The sequence below is a fragment of the Orcinus orca genome, chromosome 16, assembly GCF_937001465.1.
Source record: "Orcinus orca chromosome 16, mOrcOrc1.1, whole genome shotgun sequence".
Taxonomy (NCBI): Eukaryota; Metazoa; Chordata; class Mammalia; order Artiodactyla; family Delphinidae; genus Orcinus; species Orcinus orca.
Genome location: NC_064574.1, coordinates 7,127,261 through 7,138,793, shown reverse-complemented (window position 1 = coordinate 7,138,793; position 11,533 = coordinate 7,127,261). Strand labels below are relative to the sequence as shown.

General features: G+C 42.2%; 1 protein-coding gene across 1 annotated transcript; it reads left to right on the top strand.

Annotated features, from left to right (window-relative positions):
• The first annotated feature begins 214 nt into the window (after positions 1-214).
• CSTF1 (cleavage stimulation factor subunit 1) lies at positions 215-11,444 on the top strand. The gene is made up of 6 exons (XM_004282297.4): positions 215-353; positions 2,491-2,691; positions 4,645-4,922; positions 5,087-5,284; positions 6,040-6,430; positions 9,235-11,444. Exons 2-6 carry the CDS (start codon positions 2,523-2,525, stop codon positions 9,492-9,494), a joined length of 1,296 nt encoding a protein of 431 aa, XP_004282345.1. The 5' UTR covers positions 215-353; positions 2,491-2,522; the 3' UTR covers positions 9,495-11,444.
• The last annotated feature ends 89 nt before the right edge of the window (positions 11,445-11,533 follow it).

Sequence of the window (11,533 nt, the reverse complement as noted above, 5' to 3'; positions counted from 1 at the left end):
ACTTGCTTAGCAAGGCCCCGGAAGTGATGGAGGCAAAGGCCCGCCACATCTGCGGCCGTTCTAGCGCCCGCGGTGCTCTCCGGGTCTGACATTTGTCCGTGAGGCAGCAGTCCCTTGGCGTCAGGGTTGCCGCGTCGGAGATAAAGTCGGAGGAGGTGAACGAATCTCTAGAACGCGCCCGTAAGATGGCGAGAAGGGCAGGAGCGAGTGGGGTCAATCGATAGCGCAGCGCTCGGCGCGATGCCCTTTGTGCGTGCGCAGTGAAGGTGCGCCCGGAGCGATCGATTGGGCAGGATTCGCGTCTCCATTTTTCTAGGAGAGAGCGCGGGAGACCGAGAGAGCAGGACGATCCGGTATGGGGGAGCTCTGGGTGCGTGGAATGGCGGGTGCGGTCGGCTAGCGCCTTTGGGGCACCACAGGAAAGACGCGGGCGAGGCGGGAAGAGTCAATAGTGAGCGGGGTGGCATGCGCCCTGAGTTGCCAGGCTGGGCCCGCACTGTCGCTCCTCTTCCTCAAAGGCCTCTCTTTCACCCTCCATTTTTCGCTAGCCTCTAGCTCGGGGTCATAGCGGAGCGTACGGTGAGGGGGCGTTTGTGTTCTCTCCCTGGTCTTCCTTCCAACTACGGGTACAACCAGTCCTGGACTGGTTACTTCCTGTCTTGGGGCCGCAGACCCTTCACCTGCAAATTGGGGGCGGTAATTAGGGCGCTTTCTAGCCCAGCGAACGGAAGTTCTATGGGAGTTGAGAAGCAGGGCTCGTCCTCTCTTTTCCTATTTTAATCTCTTGGTAGCCCTATGATGCGCCTGGCACGAGTGAAGGATGGAATAGTGGTTACGCTGTGGGTTCTGGGGTGGGTAATCCTGGTGGCCACTTTAACCTTGGACGAGTTACGCAGCCACGTTTTACTTGCAGTATTTCCTAACCTCTTTGAGCCGGTTTCATCATCTCTGTTGTGTCCTAATATTGTCTACACAAGCATGGATTTATATATATTTGCTTAATACCCATCAGTAGAGTACAGTAAGAGCTCAGGCTCTGGGTTAGGATCCAGGGTCCGCCATTTACAGGCTGTTGGATCCTGGGTGAGTTAACCTTCCTGTGCCTCCGGTTGCCCACCTCTAAAATGGCATAAGCTGAAGATTGAATGAGGTAATGCATATTAGTTGCTTACACCATGTGTGTTATATGCGGAATGTCTAATGAATTTTAGCTAGTTTATCATTAAGTTTTTAAGGAGCGGTACACGCAGCAATTAGAACAACATCATCTCTGGAGTCAAACCGTCTGCGTTCTAATGCTGGTTCCTCCAGGCACTAATTCTGAGACCTTGGGCAAGTTATTTCCCCTCCTCACCTGTAAACAAGATTACTGGACCTCCTTTATAGGATGTTGTTGAGGATTGAGATGAAACATGGTAAACACATTGGCTATTCTTATCATCAGTAGCCTCAGTAATTCTCCAGAGGGCCTTGGGTAGTTAAAAACACTGTTCCCGCCCCTTTCCTACAGCACCTCCCACTTTCAGAATCACCCCTGTGAAGTGGTGTTAACTGCCCACTCCCCGCCCTTCTTTCTTATATTCTTCTCTCTCTCCTGTGCTCTGCCTTCCAATTTTCTTCTGTGCCACAGCTACCTGTCTGCCTGTGACTTTTATTCTTTATCGCTGTTCCCCAGCTCCTGCAGCTTTCCGATACCTGTACAGATCTACACGTGTACAGACATTGATTTTTATAATCAGATTATCTAATCATGTCAACCAATTGGAGTTCTTTTTTTTTTTTTTTTTTTGCATAAACTGGAAACCATCTGTAATTTTCTCTTTTGCTTTCTGAGCCGGAGAGAGAACTTAAACACTTGTAAATCAATCTAAACGCACAGTCCTTCCAGTTTTTCCATTTTTTATAGTTATTTTGGCTGTATCCTATTTGCCAATATTTTATTCAGCAATGCTTTCCAAAGTATTCTGTAATTAAATTATGTAATGTAACAAGCTCAGTTGCCTTGAAACATGTTTTAAGAATGACCATAACTGACATTAGTAAACATAACAGCTTAGCTGGTGGAAACAGTAGTGTCTAGACGTCCAACAGTAGCAGCTGTTGTACCTATTGCAAACATTAGCCAGGGTTTCATTAACAGAAGAAGTGGAAGATTCTGGGATAGCAGTAAAGAATAAAAATTGCAGGTGGGTAATTTAGCAGAGAAAAAATGTTCATGAAGAGAGGTTCTACTGTAAATATTGGCTAACGTGATTTGAACCATTTCTGTGTGCTGCTGTGCTCAATGCTCTACATGTATCATCTTGTTTAGCCTTCACTGACTTATTTAACAGCTGAGGACCCTGATCTCAGAGAAACGTAATTGCTGACCAAAGATAATGCTGATAGAGCTGGGATTTAAGCCCTGGAAAGGCTGACCAGATTCCTGTGTTGCTTCTGTGGTTTGCTAGTGCCTCTGCCCCTCATCATCTCCTGTTTTCTCTCTTGCAGCTGGCAGGGAAATTACCTTCCACTCCTCCAAGATGTACAGAACCAAAGTGGGCTTGAAGGATCGCCAGCAGCTCTACAAGCTGATCATTAGCCAGCTGCTCTATGATGGCTACATCAGCATTGCTAATGGCCTCATCAATGAAATCAAGCCTCAGTCTGTGTGTGCGCCCTCGGAGCAGCTCCTGCACCTCATCAAACTAGGTGACTTGTGAGCGCACGTTCAGTGAGCCCGTGACAAGCGTTCAGATGTTTGTCAGGATTGCTGCCCTTTACTTTTAGTGCCTAGTATGTGTCGAGCACAGTGCTGGGTAATGAAGGAGAAAGCAAAGTCCAGAGTGTGAAGGTTTTGAGCAGGTTCTGGCCTCAGGGTCTTTATGTGAATTATCTGGAGCTTTCTGCCGCTGTATTATTGACTTCAAGTCTCAGCTCAGATGTCGTCTCAGAGTCCTCCTCATTTCTTCTAAAATAACCCGAACATCTTCCCCGTACCTCCGCAAGTGCTCTAAAACAGCAATCCCATTTCCTTTGTAACAGAATCACTGTCTGAAATTTTCTATATTGTTTTGAGTTTCCCACACAATCCATACCACCTGCCAGAAGACTGCGAGTTGTTTTGCTTTGGGTTTGGGTTTTATTTTTTTGGCTGCGTCAGGTCTTAGTTGTGGCACGCAGGCTCTTTGTTGTGATGTGCAGGCTTCTCTCTAGTTGTGGCATGCGGGTTTTCTCTCTCTAGTTGTGGCGTGAGGGCTCTGTAGTTTGCAGCACGTGGGCTGTCCCTTTGCGGCTTATGAGCTCAGTAGTTCTGGTGCCCGGGCTTAGTTGCCCCGCGGCATGTGGGATCTTAGTTCTCCAACCAGGGATAGAACCCTCATCCCCTGCATTGGAAGGCGGATTCTTTATGACTGGACCCCTGGGGAAGTCCCAGACTGCAAGTTTAATAAAGATATTGAACCTTGTCTTGTTCAACAGTGTGTCCAGGTGCTTGCCTGTGTCATAGAAAACACTCAGTAAAATACAGAATTGCCAAACATATTTATACTCTTTGACTTGGCAGTGTAAACTGTTCGAATTGGCCTGAGGAAATAAAATGAATTCCACTGAAATGCCCAACAATATGGAATTGGTTGTACATGTTCTCATATTCATAAAGTTGGATCCAACAACATGATGTGGGTGAACGTTTATTACACTGGCCAGGTGTTTATTCCATATGGGTAAATGACCGAGTATGTCACACCACGTTACATATTGTGATTTTATTTGTGTTTTAAGAAATGAAACAACTGTGTGCGTGGAGAAAGGTCCAGAAGAATTCATACCGCCATGTTAACAGTAATTATCTCTGGGTGATATAATACAAGGTTATGTTTGTTTTTTGTTTATCTGCATTTCTGATTTTTCCTATACTAATAAAAATTGTTTATATGATATGTCAAGTTATTTTTCAATTTAAAATGGATTTTCTGGGCTTCCCTGGTGGCGCAGTGGTTGCGAGTCCACCTGCCGATGCAGGGGACACGGGTTCGTGCCCTGGTCCGGGAGGATCCCACATGCCGTGGAGCGGCTGGGCCCGTGAGCCATGGCCGCTGAGCCTGTGCGTCCGGAGCCTGTGCTCCGCAACGGGAGAGGCCACAACAGTGGGAGGCCTGTGTACCGCAAAAACAAAACAAAAAAAAAATGGATTTTCTTGTTAAACTTCAGTTTGTTTAAACCTCAACATTCTTTCAAAGATGTTTCACTAATGTTATTACTAACAATATATCTGACTTAGTGAGCTTCAGAGCTGCTACTAACAGATCTCAACACTAAAAATATTAAAATTCGAAATCGGGAAAAATGGACAATTTAATTACAGAACTGCTCTTTTTCAGTTTCTGTAGTTGTGGTTAAAGTAGAAAGTTTTGGAGGCAAGTATCTGGGGAGGTGACTTTACCTGTTGGAACCTAACCTGCCACAACGCCTATTGCCTTACAGTGTTGTCACTGTTTGTGCACCCAGGTCACAATACATAACTTTGTACAGTATTAAGTACCATGCAGCTCCAAGAAAGAGTAAGTTGACATCAGCAAACACCTTTCCCAGTTTGGATCCAGAACTTTGTCCTGCCTTTTTAAAATAACGTTTCTTCATGCCCTTAATTTTTATTCCTTTCAGGAATGGAAAACGATGATACTGCAGTTCAGTATGCAATTGGTCGGTCAGATACAGTTGCCCCTGGCACAGGAATTGACCTGGAGTTTGATGCAGATGTCCAGACTATGTCCCCAGAGGCTTCAGAGTATGAAACATGCTATGTCACATCCCATAAAGGACCATGTCGTGTAGCTACCTATAGTAGAGATGGGCAGTTAATAGCTACTGGATCTGCTGACGCTTCCATAAAAATACTTGACACAGAAAGAATGTTGGCCAAAAGTGCCATGCCAATAGAGGTAAAAATCCTGGTAATATACTTACCATTTGCCTTTTGTTGTTCATTCTTGGGAGAATGAGAGCATAGTTTAAACCAGTTTTAACTTAGCATAGCTGTAGAATGTATACTTTGAGCCAGACAGATTTTACATTTCAAGATTCTCTTCTCTTCTTGCTGGCCTAGGTCATGATGAATGAGACTGCACAGCAGAACATGGAAAACCACCCAGTGATTCGAACTCTTTACGACCACGTGGATGAAGTCACGTGTCTCGCTTTCCACCCAACAGAACAGATCCTTGCCTCTGGTTCAAGGGACTATACTCTTAAATTATTTGATTATTCCAAACCATCTGCAAAAAGAGCCTTCAAATACATTCAGGTTAGGAATGTTTGGAAAGGAGCTGTATGCATTTTTTTCCCTAAATACAATGAGCTGTTGTGTGGCTCTTCTCTTGTTAAAAGTCGTCTCAGTGGTCATCCTGTAAATAGAGAGGATGACAGCAAGGACGCAGCGCCCGCTGCAAATGGCACGGCTCTCATGCTGTCACGCGCCCACCTCTGGCCAGTGAGGATGGCTGCCGGTCACAGATACAGTTCAGAATGCACATCACATTTTAAAGGTTGCAGATTCCTGTTTAAAGACAAAACACAACGAACTTCTCTAACTTAGGGGAATTAAAAAATTATTCAGTTGAAATTCTCAGGTGTTTGCTGGAAAAGCGACATTTGGTGCTCTGTTTTGAATATGCGGTTCAGAAATGCTACTGTTTTAGTAGTGGCTTCCACTTCAATATTTGGAGCCCTGGGACAAATTAAAGAAACTCTTCTTATAGTTTATTTTTATTCATTAATCGTATGTGAATGTGTCATAGATTGATAGTATTCCCTTCTGAGTTCACCCATTGTTTATGTGCGAATGATGAAGCTCACCTGTGATCTTCGGAATAATCTCACCAGTAGATAGTTTCGGAAATCTTTGTTCAGATGGTCCTTTTGTGTATTCCAGAAAGTTCTTTGTTCTTCTCTTACCTGTGTAATATCTAGTCACTGTTTTATGGGTTCTTTGCATCAGCCAAATATTTTCCCCATTTCCTCTGGGTTTAATTGTTCACCACTTGGTCTCTTTCCCAACAGGAGGCTGAAATGTTACGCTCCATCTCTTTTCATCCTTCTGGAGACTTTATACTTGTTGGAACTCAGCATCCTACTCTTCGGCTTTACGATATCAACACATTTCAGTGCTTTGTCTCTTGCAATCCTCAAGATCAACACACTGATGCCATATGTTCCGTTAATTACAATCCTAGTGCCAATATGTATGTGACTGGCAGCAAGGACGGCTGCATCAAATTGTGGGATGGTGTTTCAAATCGATGCATCACCACTTTTGAGAAAGCACACGACGGTGCTGAAGTTTGTTCTGCCATTTTTTCCAAAAATTCAAAATACATTCTGTCAAGTGGAAAAGACTCTGTAGCTAAACTTTGGGAAATATCAACAGGACGAACCCTGGTGAGATACACAGGTATGTGAGAAGTTGATATTACTTCACATTTCTGAGGCATTTTAGTTTCCAGAACTCTTAGATCCTCAAACTAGATCCACACAATAAATCTATGTGGATCAAACAAGAGGCAGAGCTGGAAATAGAACCACAGTTTCTTTGCCCTTCTCAAATGTTCACAGCTAAAATTAGATCTGATTCCATGCAAGTAACACTTGAGAATTAGGTGGTCTGTTTGTAGACCCATGGCCTGCCCACTTCCCGCAAAAACATGAAAGCAGTCCAGAGAAGAGACTCAGTAAGTGAGAGGAAAGATCTTGGCTCATGCCTGAGAGAGGAGAAGGAGCCCCCAAAAGAGACCCCAAGTGTTCCGAACCTAGATATAAAGTGGGCCCTTCAGACAGAAACACAAAATTGTTAGTCTGATTGTCTAATTTATGTTGGTCTCTAATTGTAACAGTTGTGCCTGTGAGCTCTTTTTATGAGATCTGTTTAAATTTATCCTATCACTAGTAGTCAGTGTTTGTCTAATTATTTGATAGTAAGTATTAAAATATTGTTTCATTTTTCTGTTCCTTGTAGCAGCAAAGGCTGTTTGGTAGAAGACTTCAGCTAGCTTCCTCTGTTGTGAGATGTTTGTGTCATACACTGAAATTGCCATGACCACAACTTTAAAACCCACAAGAAAACAACACTGTTGTAAGGGACTGCTGGGGTGTTAATAAGTGAAGAAAATTGAAGAGTTGGTGACATCTGAACCACTAGGGTGCAGCATAACCTACCGTAGATTTACCTCATTGTAACCAGAGTTTGCTTCCTGCCATCTCTCTGGCTTCTGGTGTAGATGGTATAGCTAGCAAGTCTTGGGAAGAGTCATTTTTGTTTTATGAATGTTTGGGATGTTTTAGGGTTATATGTGGCTGATTGGTTTGTTTTTCTGGAGAATTGGGATTTAATTTTAAAATGAGATTATAATGAATTTATATGCAAATTCCCTCTTTTTCTAATTCACAGTTTAAGACCCCTTCATGTTAGCACTTTTGGATCTGCTTTTCCAGTTTTAATCTTTAGTTAGAATTCAGAGGGCTCTTGAAATAATGAAGGAAAAGGAAAAACTATCAAGTAAACATTAGAAATTTTGATGTTAAAAGTTAATTTAGGGCTTCCCTGGTGGCGCAGTGGTTGAGAGTCCGCCTGCCGATGCAGGGGACACGGGGTCGTGCCCCGGTCCGGGAGGATCCCACATGCCGCGGAGCGGCTGGGCCCGTGAGCCATGGCCGCTGAGCCTGCGCGTCCGGAGCCTGTGCTCTGCAACGGGAGAGGCCACAACAGGGAGAGGCCTGCGTACCGCAAAACAAAAAAAGTTAATTTAAAACGCTATAAGCAAAATTAAATGCTGTCTAGGGAAAAAAATATATAGCATAGGTAATAAGCATAGGTCATATGCTGCTCAGTAAACCCAAGAAAAGATGACCAACTTCACTATAAACCTAAGAAATGAATATGGAGGTATCTTTTTGCTCATCAGATTTCAGGAATTTAAAAGATTGTTATTATATAGTATTGATAAACGTTTCAGGAAATCACATATTGTTAGGAGTATGATTGGTAAAATACTTCTGAAGGGCAGCTTGGTGTCATATTATCAAAATTATAAATATATATATTTTTGACTTGCTATATCCACTGTTAGAAATTCAACCTAAACAGATTCTTGGGAGGCATGCACATGCACACATAAAAAGGTATTCATCCCAGCATTATCTGGAGTAGTGGAAAGTTAGATAGAATATAAATGTCCAGAAGAAGCATTGAGTAAATTGTTACATAGCCTTTCACGGCATGCAGCCTTTAAAAATAAATACTCATAGTAATGTTTGTTGAACACTTATACTGCAAAGCTGAATGGGCATGACACCTCATTTTAATCCCTGCAGCATCTTGTGGGCAGGTGCTGTAATTATCCCTGCAGAGCAGAGGAGACAGTTAAGGCCCAGGGATGTTATTCATTCAAAGTCACATCGCTAATAAGTACTGAGTCCAGATCCAGCACCAAAGTGTGTATTTTTATCCGTTAAGCTATATTTCCTCTTTGTAGGTCTCCACCACAAACTGTTGAATAAAAACTGTATGCCGTATGCCCTGATTTATATAAATTACAAATGAGTATACAACGCACATAGATATTTGGAAAAGATATTCATCAAAATGTTGACTGTGTAAAATTATCAGGCAGATTTTTTTTAATAGTTCATATAATACTTGAAACATAAAATATGCTTTTTTTAATTCATGATGAAAAACAAAAAGCATAGAGTTTCCTCTTGGAGAGTGGCTGTTCATCCATCCCAGTGATTCTAGTCCTAGGAATTTAGTCCTAAAGAAATAACGTGTTCTATACAAAGAATGTTTGTCACAATATTACAGTTGGATACAAACTAACTGCCTAGCAGGAAAAGAATCATTACCTAATGGTGCTTCCAAACAATGGGATACTTTGCAGCCAGTAAAAACACAACGTATCCAACATGAAGTTAGATAATGTGGCACGACTTTTGTATTTTTTTAAGGTGTTTTTATGCCTAAAAATCCATCAGAACATTAATAGAGTCGCATTAGGTGGTGGGCCCAAAGGTGATTTTCTTTTTCATACATTTTTTAGAGTTACCAAAATTGCACAATAGATGTGTATTACTTCAACAATTGTAAAATGCAGTTTTTATGTCAACAGAGCTAATAACAAAAGTAGAACAGTCTGGGCTCTAAGATGTGAACTGGAAAGCTAGCCCTGGTGCCCAGGCCTTAACCTCTCGGTCTCTGCGCAGGTGCTGGCTTGAGCGGACGGCAGGTGCACCGGACGCAGGCAGTTTTCAACCACACGGAGGACTATGTGCTGCTGCCTGACGAGAGGACCATCAGCCTCTGCTGCTGGGACTCGAGGACGGCCGAGCGCCGGAACCTGCTCTCGCTGGGCCACAACAACATCGTGCGCTGTATCGTGCACTCGCCCACCAACCCCGGCTTCATGACCTGTAGCGACGACTTCAGGGCGCGCTTTTGGTACCGGAGGTCAACCACGGACTAGAGCCGCCCGCGTTAAATAGGGTTCTTTCCTCGAGGACTCCGCCCCTCCTTCCCCTTGTGTCCCGCCATCAGCTTCAGTAGTAAGTCATTGTACCATCTTTGGCAGTTGTGCTGCCACCTCTGCGTCCTTCTGGGATTTGTATGAAAGAATCTTTTTTTACCTTGATGGAGAATCATGGTGGAAAATGTTGGAAACACAGATCTGTGCGGTTGTTCTGCAGTCACTGATTATTACAGTGTGATTTTCATCAGTTTTGTAAATACAGGACTTGCTATTTCCCTTGATCATTTGAAGAAGGATGGAGTGTTCAAGTGCTTTCTAGATCCCAAGTGGATCTGTCGTGAGGAACGTTCATTTGGATATTTTGTCAACTCTCGTGCCTGTTTTACATCCCCTTTGTACCTTTCCTTTCAGAATACATTTTGGCAGATACGGGGGCATATGGCTCTGAGAATCAAGAGTTTTATGCCACGTTAAAACCATTTTAGAACATCGATAGTATCAATTCTATCCTAAAGTGACATCACTCTGATAATAAAGTTCAGATCTGCGACGTTACTGGTAACACATTTTTCACTGCAGTGAAACTAATGACCAGCTTTTCCTGAAGATTTATAGGAGGTCTGTCTCCCATCACACGTCCCACATTATCCTTTCACAGCCTAAAATGCTTGTCTTCAGAAAATGTGTTTCTGATGAGATTATTGCCATTTGATAGGAAACATTGAAAATACATCCAGTGTAATCAAAACTAGGTGATCCCGCTATTGCTCTCAGGTGTTGCTCATCTTCAGGAATGATTACTGTCAATTGACTTTGTTCTTATGTAATTTTAAATCTTACTTTTCAGTTCCCTTCAGCATGAGCCGTAACTACTCATCGTGGATAGACCCAGCAGCTGCATTCTCAGAAGATTTTTTGCAATTAACGAACTAATACAGGTTTTCTGGTTCTGGAAACTTGACAGTGGTTCTCTGGATTCAACTCTAGCTAGGTCAGAGAGCCCTGAGCTCCCCTTACAGAGAGAAACTTTGGTTTATCATTATCTCCCAATACAAATACCTCATGGTCTGGGTAGGAGTACCTAGAAATACAGTCTGGGATCATTTGATAAAGATACTAAATATGTTAATTGTTTTATGTTACAGGAATTTTATAGTCTTCTGAAGTTTATTGTATAAAAAGTCTGCTTTAGACATCATCCTTAAGGATCATTTTAACTCTTTGGTCTATAAAACCATTTTCAGCATTCTTAACATGGTAAGTCACAGGTTTTAGTTAAGATTTCCAAAGAGCTATATTTTTTGGTCCGTAGTGAGTTTAAATTTATTTTGTGTTCTCATTCTGCGGTATTTGAGATTGGCCATCTGTGGGTGCTTTTCTTGTACGACCAAAAGAAACCTATTGGATAGAAACAAGGATAACCAGTTCTACCCCAAAATTACCAACCAAAACTACCCACGTTTTCCATCTTTCAGCCTATGAAACTGTAAAGCAGAGGTTCAACCTTTCTGCTTATTCTCTCTGGCACATGCACTGGGATGACCACACTGTACTCCTGATACAATTTCCATTGGACCTTTTTAACTGTTCATGTATTTAAATGATACTGCCTACTTTTTCCAGCTTTTGGAATAGTCTCAGCAATAGATCTGTAGTTTCAGGACTTCTGTTTACAAGATCAAGATGCTTTTGTGTGTTTCCAAAATAGATTTCTTTTTAAAGTTTTTTGCTTTTAAAAATCACATTAATGTTTGAAACTGGTGTAAATGCCAGGTATATTACATGGACTTGGTTTCATCACATCGTTAATTATTGTACCACTTAATTTTACCACATAACACCCTGACATTCAGATGGTGAGTAATATGCAGTTAAGAACTTATAACTTCTATGTTATTTTTTAAAGACATCTGATTTCTAAAATAAACTTTTTGTATATAATGATAATTTAAAGCTAGTGTTTGTGGGTTTTTTTTTTTTTTTTTTGGAGCTTGCCTTGAATGTTTCTGTATTTGAACGTAAGCTCTTGAACAGCA

What these genes read in the sequence shown, in the direction of transcription:
- CSTF1 (XM_004282297.4), top strand. Translation starts at nt 2,523, where the DNA reads ATGTACAGAACCAAAGTGGGCTTGAAGGATCGCCAGCAGCTCTACAAG. An exon ending in CCTGCACCTCATCAAACTAG is followed by an intron (nt 2,692 to 4,644) that starts GTGACTTGTGAG and finishes TATTCCTTTCAG; the next exon opens with GAATGGAAAACGATGATACT. An exon ending in AAAGTGCCATGCCAATAGAG is followed by an intron (nt 4,923 to 5,086) that starts GTAAAAATCCTG and finishes TTGCTGGCCTAG; the next exon opens with GTCATGATGAATGAGACTGC.